Genomic DNA, 21,348 nt, shown 5'->3' with positions numbered 1-21,348 from the left:
GGAGGTAGATAGCATCTGATCCTGGATATGAGGAAACAAGAAGACTAGAAGAGAAAGTGTATGCAATAAAAAACTACTAAAATGAACCAAATTCCCAAATTCTTACCTAACACAAAGGTTAAAAATGTCAAAGGTGCAACTCACTATGTACCAACCATGGCCTTATGTCACATAATTCCTTCTTGATCACAACAACCAATTTCAAACACACTCACCCATAAACCTAACAAATTCTAAATTATATCAAGATTCAAACTTTAATAATTGGGTGTTTCTAGTTCCCACAAAAGACAAGGAAGAGAAGAACTTTATTTCAAAATACTGGAGTTGAACCAGTAAAATCAGCATAAGCCATCTTCAATAATTAGCATACAACCTGTCTTCCAACTTCTACTTCCAACCAATTTCAACTTCGCAGAATTGTCTACTATTATTTTAAGAACAATTTAAATAGAATCCGAAAACAAAGGTTGGAACTTGATGATTAGTGTTGGTATACAAGTTATGATCAATAGAACAAATTCTAATCTTGAATTCAGAGTCATGAGAATCATTTCTGTATGTATTCTAATTGGTATGACATAGAAGGATATGAGGGTTGTTGAGTTTACTTAAAAAACCCGGCGAAAGTTCCCATTCAATAACTGGAAACTATGTTCCATTATCTTTTTTATTCTTTTCTTTTTGTACAATAAGAATGAGAGATGATAGTCTGACCTTGGCTGATCAAAATCAAGCATACCAGATACCATTATTTACTCAGATAATCCAAGTGACGCAAGGATGAGGAAGACTGCCAGGGACTAGTGCCCATTTCTGCTGGCTCTACATAACCTGCATATCAATTTATGATTACTGTGATTTTTCTCTCAAATACACAAAGCATTACAACAAAATCGGTTGCATAGGATACCAAATACGTCTAAATGTCCTAATAAACTGCTTTATAGGACTTAAGTTTTATGGCCAAACAATTGTGTGTCCTATGTAAATGTGTTACAATAAGTTGATTAAATGCTTTTGGACGTCCTAACAAGGTTTTTATGACGCGTTTGAAGAAGTGTCTTATAAAAACAAGTGTCCTATAAAAAAGATGTGTTTAACTTCTCAAAAGTGCCATATAAAAAAGTTAGTAAGACACTTAATTTCAAGAGTGTCCTAAAACACTTGTTAGGACATCCAAAAGTGTCATATCAACTTATTGTAACACTTTCACATATCATGCATAATTTTTTGGTCATATAAACTTACAGTCCTACAAAGCGATATATTAGGATATTTAGATATATTTAGCATCCTATAAACTGACTTTGTTGTACTGAAGATTGCCCATACAATTATGAGCTCAGAATAGTATAGTGCATATGCACAAGAGCCTTTTATGGATTCTGAAATTTTTTATGACAAAGGATTCTCTGACCTTTACAAGAATTAGCATCATCTAGAGGAGTTTCTGATGATGGAGATGAGAGTGAATTGCTGGTGACCTCCTTAGCGTCAATCATCATTGCTACGACTTCTCTCATTGTTGGCCGATTGAGTGGAGATGGACTAGTGCAAAACAATGCTATCCTTAAAAAGAGAGACATCTCATCGGTTGTCCTTTTACAACTCAAGTCTAACCTTTTGTCATAGAGATCCAAAACTGGAACCATCCCATGAATCGATCTTCTAACGCATGTCACAAGATCCCCACCCTGATCAAGGGGTTGAACCGGAGGCCTCCCAGTAACAAGTTCCAAAAGAACCACTCCAAAACTGTAGATATCGCACTTTTCTGTTACTTTCATTGTATACGCATATTCTGAAAACCAACATAAAAGAAATCTTTGTGAGAAAACTGCTTGTCAAATTTGCATACTTTGCACCAATTTTCAGAAGTGAAATTGTAGTTTTACCTGGGGCAATGTAGCCGTATGAACCAGCAACAGCGGACATGGATTTGGAACAAGAGAAGTCCATCAGCTTTGCCAAACCAAAATCTCCGACATGAGGCTGAAGCACTTTGTCCAATAATATGTTGTTTGACTTTATATCGCGATGGATAATGTGGGGTCTACAGTCATTGTGGAGATAGCATAACCCTTCAGCTGCTCCATGGGCGATCTTGTATCTAGCATCCCAGTCAAGAAAATGAGCATGATTTTGCCCGTGAAGTAGTTCTCCTAGACTCCCGTTTTCCATATACTCATATAATAGAAGATTGGATTCCTGATGGTAGCAAAAACCATAAAGCTTCACAATATTCTTGTGACGGATTTTTCCAAGAGTTGATATTTCAGCAAGGAAGCTACGGTCAACATCAGCACCTCCTCCACTGGACTTCAACTTTTTCACTGCCACCACCTCACCATTAGCCATGATCGCCTTGTACACCACCCCACATGCTCCTTTTCCGATCACAACATCCTCTGAAAAGTTATGAGTTGCTTCAACAAGATCCTGATATCTGAATCCCGCCTTTGGAAAGTAGTAATTGTCCAACACATCAGGCTTAATGTGATCTTCTTCAAATGGCACACAGACTGGTTTTCGGTGCTTTATAGCCCAACAAACACCCATGGCAAAGATTAAAGAGAAAAACCCTACAGTAGCAGAAACAATGCTCACTACTTTATCCTTTGAGAACCGATCTTTGAACCAGCCAGAATGTTGACTAGATCGCGGGATTGAAGGTGGTTGACAATGGTTTGAATTTGAATCCAAAATGCATAGGCCATGGTTTCCTGCAAAGTTGCTAGGATCCATCCTTCTAAAAATGGGAGTGTTTGGAACAGCCCCAAACAAGCCATTGTTAGAAAGATTACAGACCAAGAGGCTCACTAACTGGCCGATTGATGCAGGAATTTCTCCATCAAGTAGATTATCATTCAAGTAAAGTGATTCCAACATCAACAAGTTCCCAAGGTTCTGAGGTATTGTGCCAGAAAGAGAGTTATGACTGATATTGAGTGAAATCTGAAGAGCAGTGAGTTGACCAAGCTCAAAAGGGACATTGCCAGAGAAAAAATTACCACCCATCTGCAATTCAGTAAGACGTGCCAGCTTCCCTAATGAAGTTGGTATTGGTCCATTCATTCTGTTATCCGACAACTTGAGCAACTCAAGATTTACCAAATTGCCAACTTCAGAAGGAACTTGGCCTGTAAACCAGTTCCTGCTCAGGTCAAGTCTCTGGAGATTTAAGCAATTCATCAGCTCCTGAGGAATGTCCCCAAAAAGCTGATTAGAAGAGACATTGAATGTAACAAGCTGAACCAAATTCCCGATTTCAGGAGGAATGTGACCAAAGAAGTAATTGTCAGACAAGTGAAGTCTTTTCAAATTCTTTAACTGGCCTATTTCTGAGGGTAAAGGCCCAGTGAAGTGGTTTCGATGTAGTTCAAGAGCGGAAAGGTTATAAAGGTTGGAGAACTCAAGAGGGAGGCTACCAGTAAGCAAATTGTCTCCTAACATCAACTGTATAAGAGATTTGCATGATTTCAGATCACGGGGAATGTTGCCAGATAACTTATTCGATCCCAGGCTTAGAAACATTAGCTTCTGAAATTTGCAAAGGTGTGGAGGTATGGTTCCCACAAGATTATTCATGGATATGTCAAGAACTGAGAGGTTACTACTAGCTCCTATCAATGGAGGGATGCTTCCCTCAAGATGATTATCAAAAAGCTGAAAACTTTCCAAGAATGAGATGTTTTGAAAGCCTGAAGGAATTTCCCCTGTCAGGTTATTTATCGACAAGTCTAGTTTCCGAAGCTCTTTCAAATGTGAAAGCTCATTTGGAATGCCACCCACCAGGAGGTTTTCGAAAAGATGAAGCAGGCGGAGGTTTGTTATCTGGCCCAACTTTTTTGGGATAACCCCAGTTAAATGGTTTTCAGAAAGATCAATCTCAACTAACTTTAGACAATTCCCTAGTTCTTGTGGAATTGTACCGTTCAACTGGTTCGTATACAGGTACAACTTCTTCAGTTGTGTGAGCTTACCAATTTCTTCTGGAATGCTTCCAGAGAAAGAGTTTGCATGAAGTGCAAGTAATTCCAAGCTGCTGAAATTCCCAATCTCGGGAGGAATTTTGCCAGATAAAAGATTTTGCCAAAGGACCAAACTACTCAGATTCTTGATCTTTTGAAGCTCTCTAGGAAATGGACCATCTAAATTATTCTGTGCTAACCCAAAAACCTGCAGGTTTTCACATTCACCGACCTCACTAGGAATCGGCCCCGACAAAGAATTTACACCCGCCCTGATTATTTTAAGCTGTTTCAATCTACCAATGGACTTGGGAATCATCCCAGTGAGATTATTACTGTAAACAACAAGCTCTTCCAACAAAATCAATTTCCCAATGTCATCAGGTATCTGACCACCAATATAATTTTCACATAAGGAGAGCACTTTTAGGGAGGAAATTGTGCATATTTGAGTGGGGAAATCATCACGAAATCTATTTGTGCAGAGGTCTAAAACCTCCAAATGTTGGCAGGAAGCTAAACCTTTAGGAATGGAACCAGATATGAAGTTCTTGGACATGTTCAATTCAGTTAAAAACGAAAGCTTACAAATGGTTGACGATAAAGAGCCAGATAAATTAAGGCCATGGAGGTTTATAGAATTTACCTTATGATCATCGGTACAGCCTATACCGATCCAAGCACAAGGAAACGAATCAGATGGATTCCAATTATGAAGATTGCTACTTGGGTCAGCAAGAGAGAGTTTGAACTCCAAAAGTACAGCACCCTCTTCGTTTATTGAATGGACAAGGATAACAATCGATAACATAAGGAGCGTGAAGGCCCAAAAATGTTTTCCAAGATCAAGATTCATGAGGGTTGGCATGTTTGAACACCGAACAATGAGAAAAGAAGAAAGGGTATAAGCAAAGAAAGAAACGAATTGAGTTCTGGTTTTAACAGGAAGAAAACAGTATGATAAAAGTGAAAGATGTAGCTATCAAGAATTCACTGTGCCACACAGCCAAGGAGTGGTTTACATGAAAATCGAAAGAGACAATATTATGGAGCAAAAGCATAGTGGGAAAAGGGTGCGAAAATGCAAAAGAGGGATTAGTAAGCTAAGCAAGTCTTGCGAGGTTTTGATGATCATAATAGGCAAAGACTCAGCGTCATATAATCAAACACTTGGAGGGCTACCCAATTATACTCCAATAACAAGATTCAAACACAACCCATACGCTTAATCATCAAAAAGTGCAAGACAAATTAAATTAGATCACAAAAAGGTTGAATGATCCGTGACATAAATGAAAGGATGGGCAAGCAATAAAATCAAAGAGATAAGGAAGAGAGAGAAAGTACATTCATATATACATACATGCATACTACATGTTCTGAGGACCAGTAAAATTTTCTAGAGTCGAGTGCCTCGTTTCATACCGTCCACCTCAACGAATTCAAGACGAATTGATTTAGAGAGAGAAAGACGGAAGGGTGTGAGTGTGATTGACGACATTGGTGGATGGAAAAACAAGAAAACCATGAAAAAGGGAGTCAACACAAAGGTGGCGCTAGTTGGCTTTTTGATACAACTCTACAGCATTATATGCATCCCTCTCTCGTTCTTCTTTTCCATGATGATCATGGGGGTTCTATAATTGGTTGGACGAATTGAAATGTGTGTGGCTCTGTTGCTTTATACCGAACATACATGTGAAGTAGAGGGAACGATAGAGACGAGACGTTTGTGTGAATTCCTTAAAGTTGAGATCGCAATCTCCGCCATTGTTGCTGGGCCTGACAAAATGGAAAATTGGGTGTTGGATTTGTGCAGCAAAAATTCCTTTTTGTGTGTAGAAAATATGGTCTTTGGATTCATGATTCGAGTTTCTAATGTATGCACTGTTGATAGTGGAGGAATGAGTTGGAATCTGTGTTAGTGTTCTCTTTCTCTACAAACTTTGGGTCGTTGCTTCTTCTTTTCCACTTCATATATATCCCTATGCATTTTTAGGTAAAAAATTTACATATTTATCCATTATTATATATAAAATATTAATATAGGGTTTGGTTTAAAAGAAAAACAGTAGAAAAATAAAAAAAAAACATCTGATAATCATTCATCTAGACAGATTAAAAAGGAAAAAGAATAACTATTTTATGAATCGAAACGTATCTAATACTCTGTCATGTTAGGTACATGTTACCATCGAAACCAAAATCAAACATATGGGTTAGAAATTTGAGCAAAGATGTTAAGGTCGGTCTTTCAGATAATAACACTGAATATATAAATTAAACAAATATGGATTGGGTTCACGTGAGACCAGGTTGTTTTCGTGAGATCACATTTTTACACTTGAAACATCACAGCAAAAACACTGTGAAGGTTAAAAAAAAGCCACATTCACAGCATTTTACTGTGAAGTTTTAAGTGTAAAAAGTTGGTCTCACATGATCTCAAGTCAAACAAATATAGCATATTTCATATATATTTGGAACTTCAAAATCTCTAAAACTCGTTAATATCATGCATCTGTTGTGAAAGATAACACTTGAATTAGAACCTTTGGCTCATGACATCAGTTACAATGATTTGGTCGTTATGATATTCTTTTTATAATTGTTTATTAGCAATATTATGTTTTCTTTTAAACAATTCTATTTTTCATGACGATAATTGTCTTAACATATAAATCCAAGGAGGAATAAAAATCTCCTTGTGGTCATGGAGGTTCAAATGCGGTGACTCCGGACTATCTGCAAAGCAGGTGGTCGTCCTGGGATTAGTCGGCTCGCATAGCGGGTTGGATATTCAGGTTAATAAAAAAAATTGTCTAACATGTAATTAAGTTTTCTTGATGAAATTTTTACACACGATGGGTTTTTTTAATGTCTGTTTGATTTTTCTATAATACAAATTTCTACATGTAACGGATTTATAAAATTAGTAGTTAATAAAAAGCAGTCATGTGCTAAAAAAATTAAATTTTGTGTCAGTAAAAATTACAGATGGATCTGATATGATATAAAAAAAATCCAGTGCCATGTACCAGTGAATTGTAATTGATATACAAAGTATAAATAACATAAAATAAAAGTTACTTTATTTTTTTATGAGTTTATCGTTACAAAATCATGCAAATTTTGTTTGTGTTGTATTTCAATGATTAAGTTTTTAAACTATTTTTTTGAATGAAAAAAAACCATTAAACTTTCATATTTTGAATGACTAAGACTTGTGAATTTTTTTTTAAATAAATAAACTATCGAACTTTTACCAATCAGTTAACGTATATATGTGGAGTTTCAAATGAGAACGCCTCTATTTTACGAGAACGTGAAAATACTCTTATCACATGTGATAATACGTGTGAAGAGACCATGTGATGTGCGGACGACGTGTTCTATGACTTAGACTGCACCAAAGGTTGTCTGTGTTTATGATTTAACATCATATGTGATAGTCTTAATAAATTATAATATCATATTAACAACACACTTATCACATGTGATAATACATGTGAGAGGACTTAGTGGTGTAAGGACGATTTGTCCCGCAACTAAGATCACATCCAAAATCTTCCGTGTCTCTGATTTAGTATCACATGTGATGGAATAATAGTATCATATATGATTGTCTATAGTAAAAGGGTGTTCTCGCGTTCTCGTAAAATAAGGTGTTCTCATTTTAATCTTTCCCTATATATGTGTGTGTGTGTGTGTGTGTGTAAATTAGATGAAAACGAGAAAAAAGTTACAAAAATATGAAAACCGACTTAAAATTATTTTATAAGTTACATAAGGTAAAAGTGTCGGCAATTATAACGTGCCTTCAGGCGTGACTTCCTAATGAATTTTCATTTGATTTGTGACTTTTCATCTTTTTTTTCTTGTTAAATTGTCGTTTTCACAAGCATTTTTTCCAAAAAAAATTAAATTTCAAAAATACTTTTAGGGTCCGTTTGATTTGTGGGAATGAAATGTATTTGAAAGAATTTGGATTTCAAATCCATGTTTGATTTGCAGGATTGTTCGGATTTTGAAATCCCACGGAGGTGGTTGGGATTTCACGGGATTTTGTAGGATTTCTATATAATAATATTTTAAAATATGTTTAAAACACTTGTTTTCTAATAATTTATTAATAAAAAGATATTCCATTTTTTGAAAAAATTCAAATTATATTTTTCTAAAAATTTAATTGAAACATAATTTGCAATTTATGATTCAATGTATAGGTAACAACTTGTGACCCATAGTGAGGTGATTGATAGATGTTCCATTTTTTGAAAAACCATTAATTTAATTACTTTATTTCAAAAAATAATCTTAAAAAACAACACACAATCAATCATTATCATCGAACCCGTTTCTGACACTATATAGATCCTGCAACATATAAAAACAAGGGTTCTAATAAATACGAATTTTTTTTTAATAAAGTGGGATTCCGATATAAATATTTGTAGTAAGAATCAATGAGAGATGAATGATAGACATAGATATAATATTTGAATTTCAATTTACGACTTTTTTGTCCTACAAAAGTAATATGTTTTGATTAAAAGTTTATGAAGCATGGTAAACATAAAGGAATTAATTAATGTATTTCACGTAAAAAAAATTATTAATCACAGAACTAAGAAAAACACGTACTGAAGACATTTGAACAGCACAACCTAACTCAAATTGTGCATGTTGGATTTCAGGAGGCTGCAGATCAAACCCTTAGTTTAGTGTCGGGTAAGTACTATCGGTCAATCATATCATTCTCYAGACGGGATGGGGTGTAGGCACGTTTATTGGAGCAGTTGGGAAGAACAATGTCTCTTTCTTTTTTTCAATCGTTAGAAAGAGGAGCTTGGTCAGCCATGTTCCTTATGTACCCTCTCAGGTCAGGTTGGAACTTTTGGATATTACTTTCCAATAAAGCTAATCGTGTTGTGTTAAAGCGAAGTAAAATCAAAATAATAACATATAAATGGTTCGCCATCGTGAAATAATTTCATAACCATATATGAAACAACTTCATCAAAAAAAAGTATTATATGAAACAATTTCACAAGATTAAACAATCTCATGAAAAAATTTCATAAGATTAAACAATGAAATCGACGGATGAGAGTAGTTTTTACGGGTTTTACAAGTTGGAGTGGTTTTCATTTGATCGCTCATATATATATATATATATATATATATATATATNATCGCTCATATATATATATATATATATATATATATATATGTGTGTGTGTGTATGTGTGTGTGTGTGTGTGTGTTAACTATAGGTGAAATAATGAATGTCATATGTATTTATGTTATTTATATGATTAAATCCCAAAATATTCTATATTTGACTCGTTTTGAAGATATTGACTAGATAATTATAATAATATAATTTGTAAATAAATTATAAATGTATTTTTTAAATTTATTTAAGTATATATACAATTATTTATGGTAAAGATGTAAAATGAAAAATAAAAAAATAAAGAATATAAAGTAAATTACATAACCAATTTAAAGGATATATGTAACATACTCTTTTTTTAATATGCTTAGCAAATGCCTCTAAATGTGTTCTAATGTGTATTAGGTGTTTAATAAGGTAGATTATGTGTTATTATCATGCTTTATAGAGGACTTGTAGCCAGGGACGGACCCCGAAATTTTTTTAAAGCGGTGACACCATTTGACCATAAGAAAAAAAATATATGAAATTTTTTTCAAACGGTGACACCATTTGACTAAGAAAATAACACTAACATGATTCGGACTTGAGTGTGGGGTAGAATAAAAGCCTTGCAAACCAACTCTATCAAATAAAACTTGTTTTCATTGTAGTTTCAAAATACATATGGTGGCACACAACAAATTAATACGGTTGCACCGTTCACGAAACCTAAATTTTTTACCCTTTGGCGGAGAAACGATACGGTGGCACGTGCCACCCATGGCACCTATGTAGGTCCGCCTATGCTTGTAGCAAAATCTTTAAGAAATTTAAGGGTTTCATAGGTTGTTATAGAGTTAGCAGCAGCAACATCCTCGTATTCAGAGTTTGAATAACTTTGAACTCAAGGTCTTCAGACTTCGTCTTCAGTTTTGACATTTAGCTCTCGTCGGATCTCTTCTTGTAAAACTCTAAAGTATTCTTTTCCAGAGATATAAAGAATATCTCTTCAGACTTGTAAAACTCTGAGGTCTTCTTTTCTAGATATCTGAAGAATGTCTCTTCAAACTTGTAAAACTCTGAAGTCTTCTTTTCCAGAGATTTGAAAAATATCTCTTCAGACTTGTAAAACTCTGAAGTCTTCTTTTCCAGATATATGATGAATGTCTTACATTGTATAGTTCAACCAGAGATGCTCCGGTCATCCGAAGGAGCTCTGGTCTTTAGGACCAGAGACTCTGGTTGCTCTTTCAAACTCAGACTTAGGGGCTGTTTGACAATTGTTGAATGGTTTGGTGCAGAATGATTAAGAGATTCTCATGATTTAATGCAAAATGAAATATAATTGTTTGGTAATTGTGTACAATGAAATTAGGGCTCCTAATGGTTAAGTGAGATCAATGATACAAAATCATTCAGAGAGTTTTAAAACCATTAAGAGGCAGACTGTTTTTTTTTTTTTTTTTTGCCAAACAATATTCAGCTCTTAACGATTCAGATATCGTCTCTTTATGGAACTGTTAAGAGGTAAACAAACAACCCCTTAATCGATTTAGCACAGTTCAGATCTCTGAATCTTCCATCCTAGTGCCCAGAAGCTCTGGTCTTTAGAACCAGAGGCTCTGGTCATCCAAAGGGGCTCTGGCCCTTAGGACTAGTGTCTAGAACTAAAGGACTTAGTGTCCATAAGTGCTTCAGTCATCCAGAGGACCTCTCGTCCTAAATGCTTGTGGACCAGAGGCTCTGGTCTTTAGAACGTTGCTCTTCCAGACTTAGCCGATTTAGTAGTGCAGATCTCTTAACCTACCATTCTTGGCCCAAATTATTTTAATTAAACTTTTATAATATTTAGGACTATTTTAGTCCTAACACCTTTTTTGGAATATATTTGTTAAAAATAATTAATGATCTTGTTACGAACACGTGGGCAAAAAATTATGAATCTTTCTACGTGTCTGATGGTCAAAATGGGTGATGAGTCAACCCAATCGGGTGAAACCTGACCCAAAATGAGTTTTTTTACAATAAAGTGACGAAAATTAGATCTTTTCACATCATTTTTACTTCTACAAGCTTCTAGACCAAAATGTATGTATGAATTTACACACCTAAAGCTAAAATCTAGCCAAAACTTGGAGAAATTGAAGAGAATTTCAAAGATTTGAAGATATAAATGTTGGTATATAGATTTTTCTTGATGTTTTTGGATTCATGCAACTAGGGTTTAAGCTATAAAATGAATGATGAAATTATTTTGTAGAAATATATTGAGATTACTTGTTATTTGACCAAAAACATGGATTATTTTCAAGGATTAGTTGAAATAATGTTGCATGACTTTTCAAAGTTAAGCTCCAAAATGATGATTTTTGATGAATAAGGTTTGAGTTTTTCTATTTTTATAAAGTTTGTGATATTTTGAGAGAGAAATATGAATTTGTTCCAAATGGGAACGGTTTGGATACAAGATTGTTAAAAATAGTCATTTTTGAAACATAAAAGCTAATGTTGTTGTCTTGTTTTAGAAAATTCGTATAAAATCAAAGAAAAATCCATTGGACATGAGGTCGGTGACACCTGAAAGGAAAAAATGTCTACTTTATTTCTTGTTTAGAAGACAAGGATGAAATTCTAAGTTTAAGATGGTTAAAATGTGTTAGAATGGGGGCTCTACAAGGGAAATTAGAATAGAATTAGCTCACTAAGAATGAAATAGAATGAGATAGTGTAATTATATACTTATGGAATTGAATGTGAATACTCCAGGGAGTATAAAGGTATAATTGGAAGCTTTTGGAGTGCCATACATATTTGGACTATGAAGTTGAATAACGAGACATTCTGTTGGGCATTCAATTGACTCATTTTATACATTGTGAGTCTATATGCAATACATGTTTATATGTACTTATATATGTATGCATTTTCTGTTTGTATTAGTTGTGTTTAATGTTTTGGCAAGGTGTAACATGAGTGAGTCCCTCTGATTCAGGTTTGTAATCGTATGATCGTTCCGCAATGTTGGTCGAGTCTGGATCCACGAATGTTTTGTTGATCTCTTGGTAAATCGTGAATATGGGTACTACTTCGTGTGGTATGCTGGTAAGCTGTGTATCTTCACGTATCCTAGGGAGATGGAGGTTGGGTGTGACATACGGGTTCGTTGTACTCACATATCTTGAGTGATAGGAGACAAGTGTGAGTACTATATTGCACGTACCCAGTAGATGAAGGTGGGAGTGGTGCACTATTCTTGATATTTTATGTTTGATTCATGATATGTTTACATGATAAGATACTTGAGTCATGTGATAGATGTTTGTATGCCACAAATGTCTTTTTGTTGTCGAGTTTGTCGGTAAGAACGTATGCTACTATTGGAACTTATAATGTATTCATGGAGTTCTCCAAGTTGTTGGTTTTCGATGTTATAATAGCTTTTAGTTTCAAGGTTTCGTTTCATTCTTCGGTTTTTATTTTCAAAAATAATACATTATAACCATGTACTTTTATATAGTCTCACTAAGCATTATAACTTACTCATTTTTTATTAACCCTTTTTCAGGAAAGAGGATTGTAGATAAATGGAAAGATAAGAAGATTTAGTTCGGAAATTGACTCAAGCGACAACTTAGCTCTTTGTGGTATAATTGTATATTCTTTTGGTGTGTTTATATATGCATGTATTCCATTGGATAGATATGTCCGTAGATAATTGTAGATAAGTTTATGTTTTGGCTAAAAAGAAGGAAATGAATGAAGCGCATCATATCCCATATATTTTAGTGGTTAAAACTTTCATTATTTTTTTGAAATTAAACAGTAAATTGGTCGGTAATATAACAAGGGTGTTACCATATAAAGTGTAATTTAAAAATAAAAATATTTGATTTCTTACGTAGGCCGAGGTAGAGGTATGTAGAAAATTAACCGATCTAATTGGAACCGACTAATCCAATTAGAACAGATCGACCATAATTGGATATTCAACTGTAATTGGATCGAATAGGATTGGAATTTTCAACATTCAATTTAGATTGTTTGGTTCTCTGATGACAATCTAGCACCAACCAAAACCAAACCGAACCAATCAACATTCAACTACTCATCCAATGACCATCCAGTTATCCATTCAACCATTATTCAACTATCATTCAATTAATTTATTTTCAAATTGCTTAAATCAGGATTTGTTTTATGTGAAGCTTTAAATTTTTAAGCTTCCTTTGTGCCGATTTTAACACATTAAAAGTAATTAATTAATTTGTATCATTATTAAAGAATTAGATTGAATTAACTCTGAACCATCAAACCTAGGGAAATTAAATCACTAGACTACTTATCCTGAATTGGAACCCGAAAGCCTTACGCAATTCCTAACTCACTTTCGCTCATTTAGGGGTTGTTTATTACCTCTTAATAGTTCTATTAAGAGGCACTATCTGAATCATGAATCTTGTTTGGCCAAAAAAAAATCTATCTCTTAATGGTTCTAAAACCTTCCAAATAATTTCGTGTCCAAATTCTCTCTTAACCATTCAAAACCCTAATTTTATTGTAAATAATTACAAAACAATTATATTTCATTTTGCAGTATAACAAAAGGCTATTAATCATTCCGACCACTTAATCATTAAGCAAATGTCATGCAGCCTCTTAGTCTTCCCTAACCCTCAATTACCTACGTTGCCGCTCTGAAAGACCAGTTCCAATGATTTGAGACGAACTATACAAAACAAGGATGCTCAAAGCATCAGATTTTGGTTGGTGAGGAACTAAAAATTAGATCTGGCAAAACAAATATTGCGAATAACATTTTAGGACTAAAATCAAATTTAAAAAACATCAGCATTGTAAAGATCTGAAATCGAAGAAGTTTAGCAGACTCGAGAGAAAACCATAAGTGAAAACGCAAAATGGGAAATGGATGTAGCGACTTGTTCGAGGCCGTATTCAAAACTGAAAGTTTGATAGGCACGGAGAATCGCTGATACTTTTTGATATTGCCAACCTTCAATGCAAGTTTCGTCACATTTGATAGGCGTCCTTGCTCTGCAAATTGGCTTCTACTACCCCTATATTCTAATGAAATCTCTATCGTTCATAGATCGACAAAATGTGCAAACTAATCAGATCGACAAAATGTGCAAACTAATCAGATCGACGGAAAAATTAACACTCGAATTCTGAACAGAGCTTGTTTGAATTGTTAATCCTTAATGTAGAAACAAAACACGATATGATGAGAATTAGATGTAGCGATTTGTTCGAGGCCGTATTCAAAATTGATAGATYTGATAGGCACGGAGAATCGCAGAAACTTTTTTGATATTGCCAACCTTCAATGCAAGTTTCGTCACAATTCATAGGCGTCCTTGCTCTGCAAATTGGCTTCTTCTACCCCCTATATCCTAATGAGATCTCTATAATTCATAGATCGACAAAATGTCCAAACTAATCAGATCGACGGAAAAATTAACCCTCGAATTCTGAACAGAGCCTATTTGAACTGTTAATCCTTAAAGTAGAAACAAAACACGAAATGATGAGAATTAGATGTAGCGATTTGTTCGAGGCCGTATTCAAAATTGATAGATTTGATAGGCACGGAGAATCGCAGAAACTTTTTTGATTTTGCCAACCTTCAATGCAAGTTTCGTCACATTTTTTAGGCGTCCTTGCTCTGCAAATTGGCTTTGTTCCCCCTTTACTAATGAAATCCACAGCAGAACAACAAAAAATTGAAAATAAAAAAGAATGAAATAACTCTGAACAGAATCTATATCAAAAATCCACGACGCTTGTTGTCTGATTTCTCGTCGACGAAACAAGTAGGAGACGATGATGATGGTAAACATGCTTCTGAGGTGAGCATATATATAAAGGCTAATAAGAAATAACCCTAACCCTAATCCCAACTTTCAGGCCCAGTTTAGATACCAATTGGCCCAGAAAATATTGGCCCAATTTGGTAATCCATTCCAGTTTAGGAGTGTTTTTTCATAAGAAATGAGAGTATTTTACTAGTGGACGGATAAATTTAGAAAAAACTTGGATTTCTACATAAAACTCTTTTTTAGTAGTTTATGGAATAAGTTATATGATTAAGCCACTACAAACGGTAATATATAATTGACAAAATAAGTTACGAATCATATTAACATCATTAAGCAGCTAACAAACAAGTCTTAGGAGTCGTTTACCAAATGCTTACTTAGGTAAGTGAACATCAAGTCATATTATTTTACCTGATGAATATGGTATGGACCAAAAATCTTACCTGGTAAGAACAAGATAAGAACCAAGAGTCTTACTCAGTAAGTGAGGGCGACAACTCTTACCATGGTAAGCGCTTACCGGGTAAATTGTTGCATACAATGTCATTTTGATGGACTAAAATTTTACTCGGTAAGTAATTGATAGTGTTAAATGTTACCGGTAAATACTTACGGAATAAATATTTGGTAAACGGTCCTAAACTCCCATAAGTTTAAGACTGGGACACTAAAATAAAGTTTAAAATACGGTTTTATTACAATTATATAAAATTCGATATCTTTTCGTCTTTTTTTTTTACAAATTAATATGTTTACATTTAAATAAATACTCTTATGTTTGTTTTAGCAATTTTATGATTTTGTTTACATTTAAAAATCTAGAGTAAATTACATTTTTAGTCCCTATGGTTTGTTAAAAAAAATATTTCTATCCTTACGATTGTGAAATTACAGTTTCATCCCTGTGATTTATAATTTTTTACCTTTTTGTCCTTATTATTCAAAATCTATTGTTTTTTTCGTCCTTATGGTTACAATTCATTTTTATTTTAGTCCTTCATACTTAAAATCAATGTTTTTGCCTCAAGGACGAAAATAGAAATAAATTACAAACCATAGGGATGAAAATTGAAATTTTAAAATCACAATGACGAAATCCGAAATTTTTAACAAACCACCAGGATGAAAAATATAACTTACTCAAAAATATATTTTCTATAAATTTTAAATAAATAACTTTTTTTACCCAAACAGTTATCTTTTTGGACCAAGCTGAAAATTGATTCAAAAAGACCAACCCTTAATCAGTTCTACAAAAGGTTTTGTAATTGGGCTTTAACCAGTCCTATGATTCCGATTCCTTCAACATAAACAGTCACATTTAACCATCTCTAAGCACATGTAAAGCTTTCACTCTTCTTTTCTTTTTTAGTACATTAAATACGTTTGCAATACTTGTTATGTTGTTCTTTTATTATAATGCTTGATGAGTTCAATATTAGACTCAATTCGTACTTGATGTTTGATATGGGGTCCATTTATACTCTGTATGTTTAATCTTAGTTGAATATGTTAGTGATTGGTTTATTTAGCGAAGGCTCATTATATATTCAATGATGAACGTGTATCTTGTTTTGAAGCTAAAAATAATTGCTTACGACAGTGAAATTTCATGTCAAGATTTGGAGACTTATCCCAGGGGGACCATCTGTTTTGTAGATAGCCCGGAGTCACCGCATTTGAACCTCTGTGGTCACAAGGGGATTTTTATTCCTCTTTGGATTTGAACCTGTGACCTTCTGGTACTTTTGACCTTTGGAGTCAAGCTCAAACCAATCAGGCACCACCCTTGTGGTTATAACATGTGGACCTTGATAATTTAGCTGTAAAGCAAGCAATTCATGATGAGTGAACTTTTATGACGCATCTAACGTATAAATATGCATGATTTATGGAGCCATTTTTTTTAGAGTTCTAATAACCGGTGACTTAATATATCCTACTACAAACTACGATTGAATCTATAAGTAAGGGATTGTTTATCAAAAATTTCTATTAAGTTATGTATGGATAAATCTGTTTTATGTGGATAAATTTGTCTGTCCAGGTAAAAATATGTTGTTTACACGAATCAATGGTCTGAATGATAGAAATGACCGATCTACCCCTCAAACAAAATTGTGGTGTTATTTACCTTTTTGAACATGTTTGAACCAATTTTTGTTTGCACCAGTTTAATCAAATCAACTCAAAGAAACTACCATTCATCAAATTATTTGAGCTTCGAAACATACTAATCAAACTATTTGAACATCAAAACATGCTAATCAAACTGCTTGAACATCAAAACATAATAATGAAGATGTTTATTAATTTGAAGGCTGAGAACAACTTCAAACGGAGATCTACCCTAAAGTGGGGTGGACTTGGAAATCGTCTACCTTCAAGTAGAGGATGAGCAAGAAATATTCGAATAAGAAGATGGTGTTGGGGTCAAACAAAATTTGGGAAAGAAATCGAAATCTACAGTTGGTTACTTTTGGAGGAATCGAGAGTGTAGAGATCGTTGCCTTTGGAGAATCATTTGGTTTGTAATTTTATTTATTTAATGGTCACGAGTAACCAAGCTTTTATCAAGTTGTGTGTTATGGTGTTTGATAAATCTCGATAAACTAATACCTAATACCTTCATGTATTTTATAAAAACGTGACACTATGTATTACTTTGTGACATTGAATTTTTATCATAAACATGTAATTTTATGTGTTACATTGTAATGCATGATGCAATGGCGTCATGGACTTTGTTTCGGTATTGAAGATGGTAGATGGTAAAATTACTATCAAGAAGAAAAAATCACTCAAAATGTAGTCGCATTGGGCGTTAGAAACTGAGGGTCAACGGACAGTAACCACTGTGACAATGATATTTTACTATTGAGAATTTGACTCGTCCGAGATATAACCGAGTTGGGTCGATACAAAATTGAGGGTCAACAAACTATAATACCAAGATGGTAGTAACCTGCAAAAAGTTGGTCGAAATAAGGATCTTGAATCTTTGACGATAGATTCAATTTTATATCGGAAATAAGCCCCAATTTCTGCTATGTTTGTTCGTGTAATGTTCAAAATGCATGTTTACGTATACGAAATTGAAATTGATTATGATGTTGAAATGTAAAACCGTATGATTACTCGGTAATATTTTGCTTAAAATTAAAGAAACATTTAGGTATTAATTAATGTTGTTGTGATAATATCATCATTAAATCAAGTTATTTTAAACAATGCTTAAATAAAAAAAAAATTATCAGTCAAATTTTCATTAATCACAAACAAACGACAATTTATTAATTCATATAATAGCTTGATCTATATTTAACTTAACGAAAAAACAACCAAATAATCCATAAGTGTTTTTAAGCAAATTATAAGGGTACTCGCACAATGTACCGAGATAAATCTCGATTTTAATATATATTTTTATTTTTTGTCTCTATCGATATAATACAGTTTTATGTGGTTTTGAGAAAACAATAATGTTTTTATTTTTGAATGAAATATAAATTTTAAAAAAAATAGATATTAGTATTAAATTAACTATTTAATAGTTCTCTTTTTTTGGGTGTAACTTTTTTATATTCAAATTTATATTATAATTTAATTTATATTTAATAACAAAGTAATTTGTTTTTTATTTAATAATATATTTTTTTATAAAGATAATAATTAAACATTTGATTAGAACTAAATAATTATCTTAATTATATTTTAGATTTTCTAAATTTAAAATGAATGTTTATTCTATATTTGATTATGTTTATCATCAGTTAGTTACACGAATTAAAAAATGAAGTTTTAATAAGTTGTATTTATGCAAAATTACTTGTAATCTTAAATTTTAAGTACTATGCATCAATAAACAATATTTTATGCATAAAAAATAGTTTTTAAAAGTTTTTATCAAATATTTTATAATATAGTATAAATAAATATATTAAAATTCAAAATTACAAATTATTATCTTTTTTAAAACTGAACTTCATAAATTTACTTAGTTGCCACGTGTTTTAAAAGGTAAACTACAAAAATGGTCCATGTGATTACTTGAAAGACACGAAAGTGGTCCTTGAAATGAAAAGACTACACATCATTGGCCACTTTTATTGTAGTGATGTATGGATTCTTCTGAATTATTTGGAACCTACGTAATCGTAAAACCTTCTCAGTCCCTTATCAAATGATGGCTACCTTTCTTGTAGGCCAGTTTCAGACGTATTCTTTTTTCTGGTTTAAAAACAGGGTGCCGAAAGATGTTGTGGGGAATAGTTGGATATAGTGGTGTAATTCTCTCATGTCTTGTTTTTAACCTGTACTCTCTTTTGCTAGCGTCTTGCTAGTTTCTATGCTATTTCGTCTTTGTTGCCGGTAAAAAAAAACACATCATTGGCCACTGTTCATCTTTTTCCTATTTCCTTTACTGATCAAACCGTAGATCTCAGCAGGCTCTTCTTCCTGGATTTTTCTTAAGGCTTGTTCACAAACTCAAGTTGGATCGTCATAGTTGAGGGATCAGTTTTATCATTAACTCGTACTTTAGTTGTTTATCAGTTCTCCATCTTCGTTTTCACTAATGAGGGTGATGCTATGGGTGGCAATGAATCAGGTTGGGTTGGATTCGGGTTCAACCCATTTATTAAATAGGTTGAAAGTTTCAACCCAAACCAACCCATTTAATTAAATGAATTGAGATCTTTCAATCTAACCCAACCTGTTACCTAAATGGGTTGATAGTTGGTTGACCTGTTTACGATTTTCTTAACCCAACCTGTTAAATAAATGGGTTGACCCATTTAATTTTAAAATTTTAAATTAAAAAAAGACTAGAATATTTTTTTTAATAAAACACAACCACATATACAAACAAATTGTTCAAAGTTTGAATAAGACACAACCACAACCACAACAAATATATTGTTCAAAATAAGTTGGATTGGACTTTAAAGACGATAATGGAGTAATGGACTAAAAGGTTTTCTTAGGGTTTCATGATGATTAAGAGTAATGGAGGCTATTGGAATTTGGAGTTTGTCTCACGACTGTAAGATTTTTAATTAAGAATAAGACAAAATAAAAAATTAGAATGTTAGATATAATATTAAGAATAAAATAAAATTATATAATATTTTAAATGAGTTGAAAACTAGTTGAAAACAAGTCGAAAAATTCAATTCAACCCAACCAATTTATTTAAATGGGTTAGGCAAGTTGACCCATTTATTTAAATTGGTTGAAAACTCCACCCAGTTTGCTAATTTTGGGTTGGATTCGGGTTGAGTTAACGGGTTGGGTCATTTTTTGCCACCTCACCGCTTCTAGAAAAGGTTTAAGAGACAAGCAGAGTATTACACTAAAAATCTTGCTAAGTTTACGGTTGATATAGAAGGAATGTGTTGGAGGATCACGTTTAGGTGCGATGTAAATATTCAACAACAAATTAGTTTTAGTTCACCTACTTCTTTACGTCATCGTTTCTTGTACGCGTTTTTCTTCTCTAATTATTGAATGTTCTTAATATCGTTATACGTAACATTATAATATTTGAATTTGAGACCACATGTATGATTTTCTTCATTAATATTATCAGCAACAATTTATAGAAGGATAGGCTAATATGCTCTTACCTATTTTTTTTCCATACGTATTAATATCAAAACTTATTTTTTATATTTTTAATACATGATTTGATTTGATTCTAAGATCATCCACGTAGGGCTTGCAAAGCCCTTTTAAAAGAAATTGTAAATTGTTCACCTCACTAAAGTCTTGTCTTATACTTACAGATTTTGCAATTGTTTTTGCAATGCCACCTAAACCCCAACAAACTTTTTTTAATACATAAAATTAATTATTATTTTTTAAATACAATATAATAAATATGTTTAATTAATATAATTAAATTAATTTAAACATTAAATTTTATCATCACCTAAAGTTAAAACATAAATATTATATTAAAACATATAATATAATTTAATACGTACGATTAATAAAATAACATAAATAAAAAATAATTTATAAAGTAATTAATAAATGTTATAGTAGAAATAATTTTAAAAAAAATAGGTGAATTACACGTGTACGTGTGTGCGTGAATAATCTAATATAAGACGTGGAAAACGAGGTTCACTGTTTCTTCAAATTTCAAACTATAATTGACTATGGGGAAAAAGACATTGGAGGTGGGAAACGGTGTGGGCTTTGTCGAGTAATATTACGTATATTTTAAAGGATAGAGGGCGGTTGGTGCGCAAACACGAATAAAGTGAGTGGAGATCCGTTTCATATTTAAATAAGGGAAATTTATAAAAATAACCGGTTTACACAACCCTTTGCCACAAAATAACCACATTTTAGAGGTTTTGCCAAAATA

The 21,348-nt window shown here is 33.0% G+C and overlaps 1 protein-coding gene and 3 non-coding genes across 4 annotated transcripts; all 4 read right to left on the bottom strand.

The window, feature by feature from the left end:
- Positions 1 to 289: 289 nt before the first annotated feature.
- On the bottom strand, positions 290 to 4,842 carry LOC112516319 (leucine-rich repeat receptor-like serine/threonine-protein kinase At1g17230). The gene is made up of 3 exons (XM_025123332.1): positions 1,899 to 4,842; positions 1,421 to 1,804; positions 290 to 834 (listed from the first exon to the last, which is right to left on the bottom strand). The coding sequence occupies exons 1-3, from the start codon at positions 4,840 to 4,842 to the stop codon at positions 752 to 754; spliced, it is 3,411 nt and encodes a 1,136-aa protein (XP_024979100.1). The 3' UTR covers positions 290 to 751.
- Positions 4,843 to 14,061: 9,219 nt separating this feature from the next.
- On the bottom strand, positions 14,062 to 14,188 carry LOC112517501. The gene has a single exon (XR_003069697.1). It is a non-coding gene; the product is annotated as a small nucleolar RNA snoR86 (small nucleolar RNA).
- A 199-nt stretch (positions 14,189 to 14,387) lies between these two features.
- Positions 14,388 to 14,516, bottom strand: LOC112517502. The gene has a single exon (XR_003069698.1). It is a non-coding gene; the product is annotated as a small nucleolar RNA snoR86 (small nucleolar RNA).
- Positions 14,517 to 14,690: 174 nt separating this feature from the next.
- On the bottom strand, positions 14,691 to 14,819 carry LOC112517500. The gene has a single exon (XR_003069696.1). It is a non-coding gene; the product is annotated as a small nucleolar RNA snoR86 (small nucleolar RNA).
- Between the last annotated feature and the right edge of the window lie 6,529 nt (positions 14,820 to 21,348).

Source organism: Cynara cardunculus (genome assembly GCF_001531365.2).
Source record: "Cynara cardunculus var. scolymus isolate 2C chromosome LG 8, CcrdV1, whole genome shotgun sequence".
In the NCBI taxonomy this organism is placed as follows: Eukaryota; Viridiplantae; Streptophyta; class Magnoliopsida; order Asterales; family Asteraceae; genus Cynara; species Cynara cardunculus.
This window is presented reverse-complemented; position numbering and strand designations above follow the sequence as displayed.

Coding starts and splice junctions, on each gene's coding strand:
- LOC112516319 (XM_025123332.1), bottom strand. CDS start 4,842: ATGCCAACCCTCATGAATCTTGATCTTGGAAAACATTTTTGGGCCTTC. Junction 1,805..1,898: donor ATACGGCTACATTGCCCCAG/GTAAAACTACAA, acceptor GTTGGTTTTCAG/AATATGCGTATACAATGAAA. Junction 835..1,420: donor TGATGCTAATTCTTGTAAAG/GTCAGAGAATCC, acceptor ATTGATATGCAG/GTTATGTAGAGCCAGCAGAA.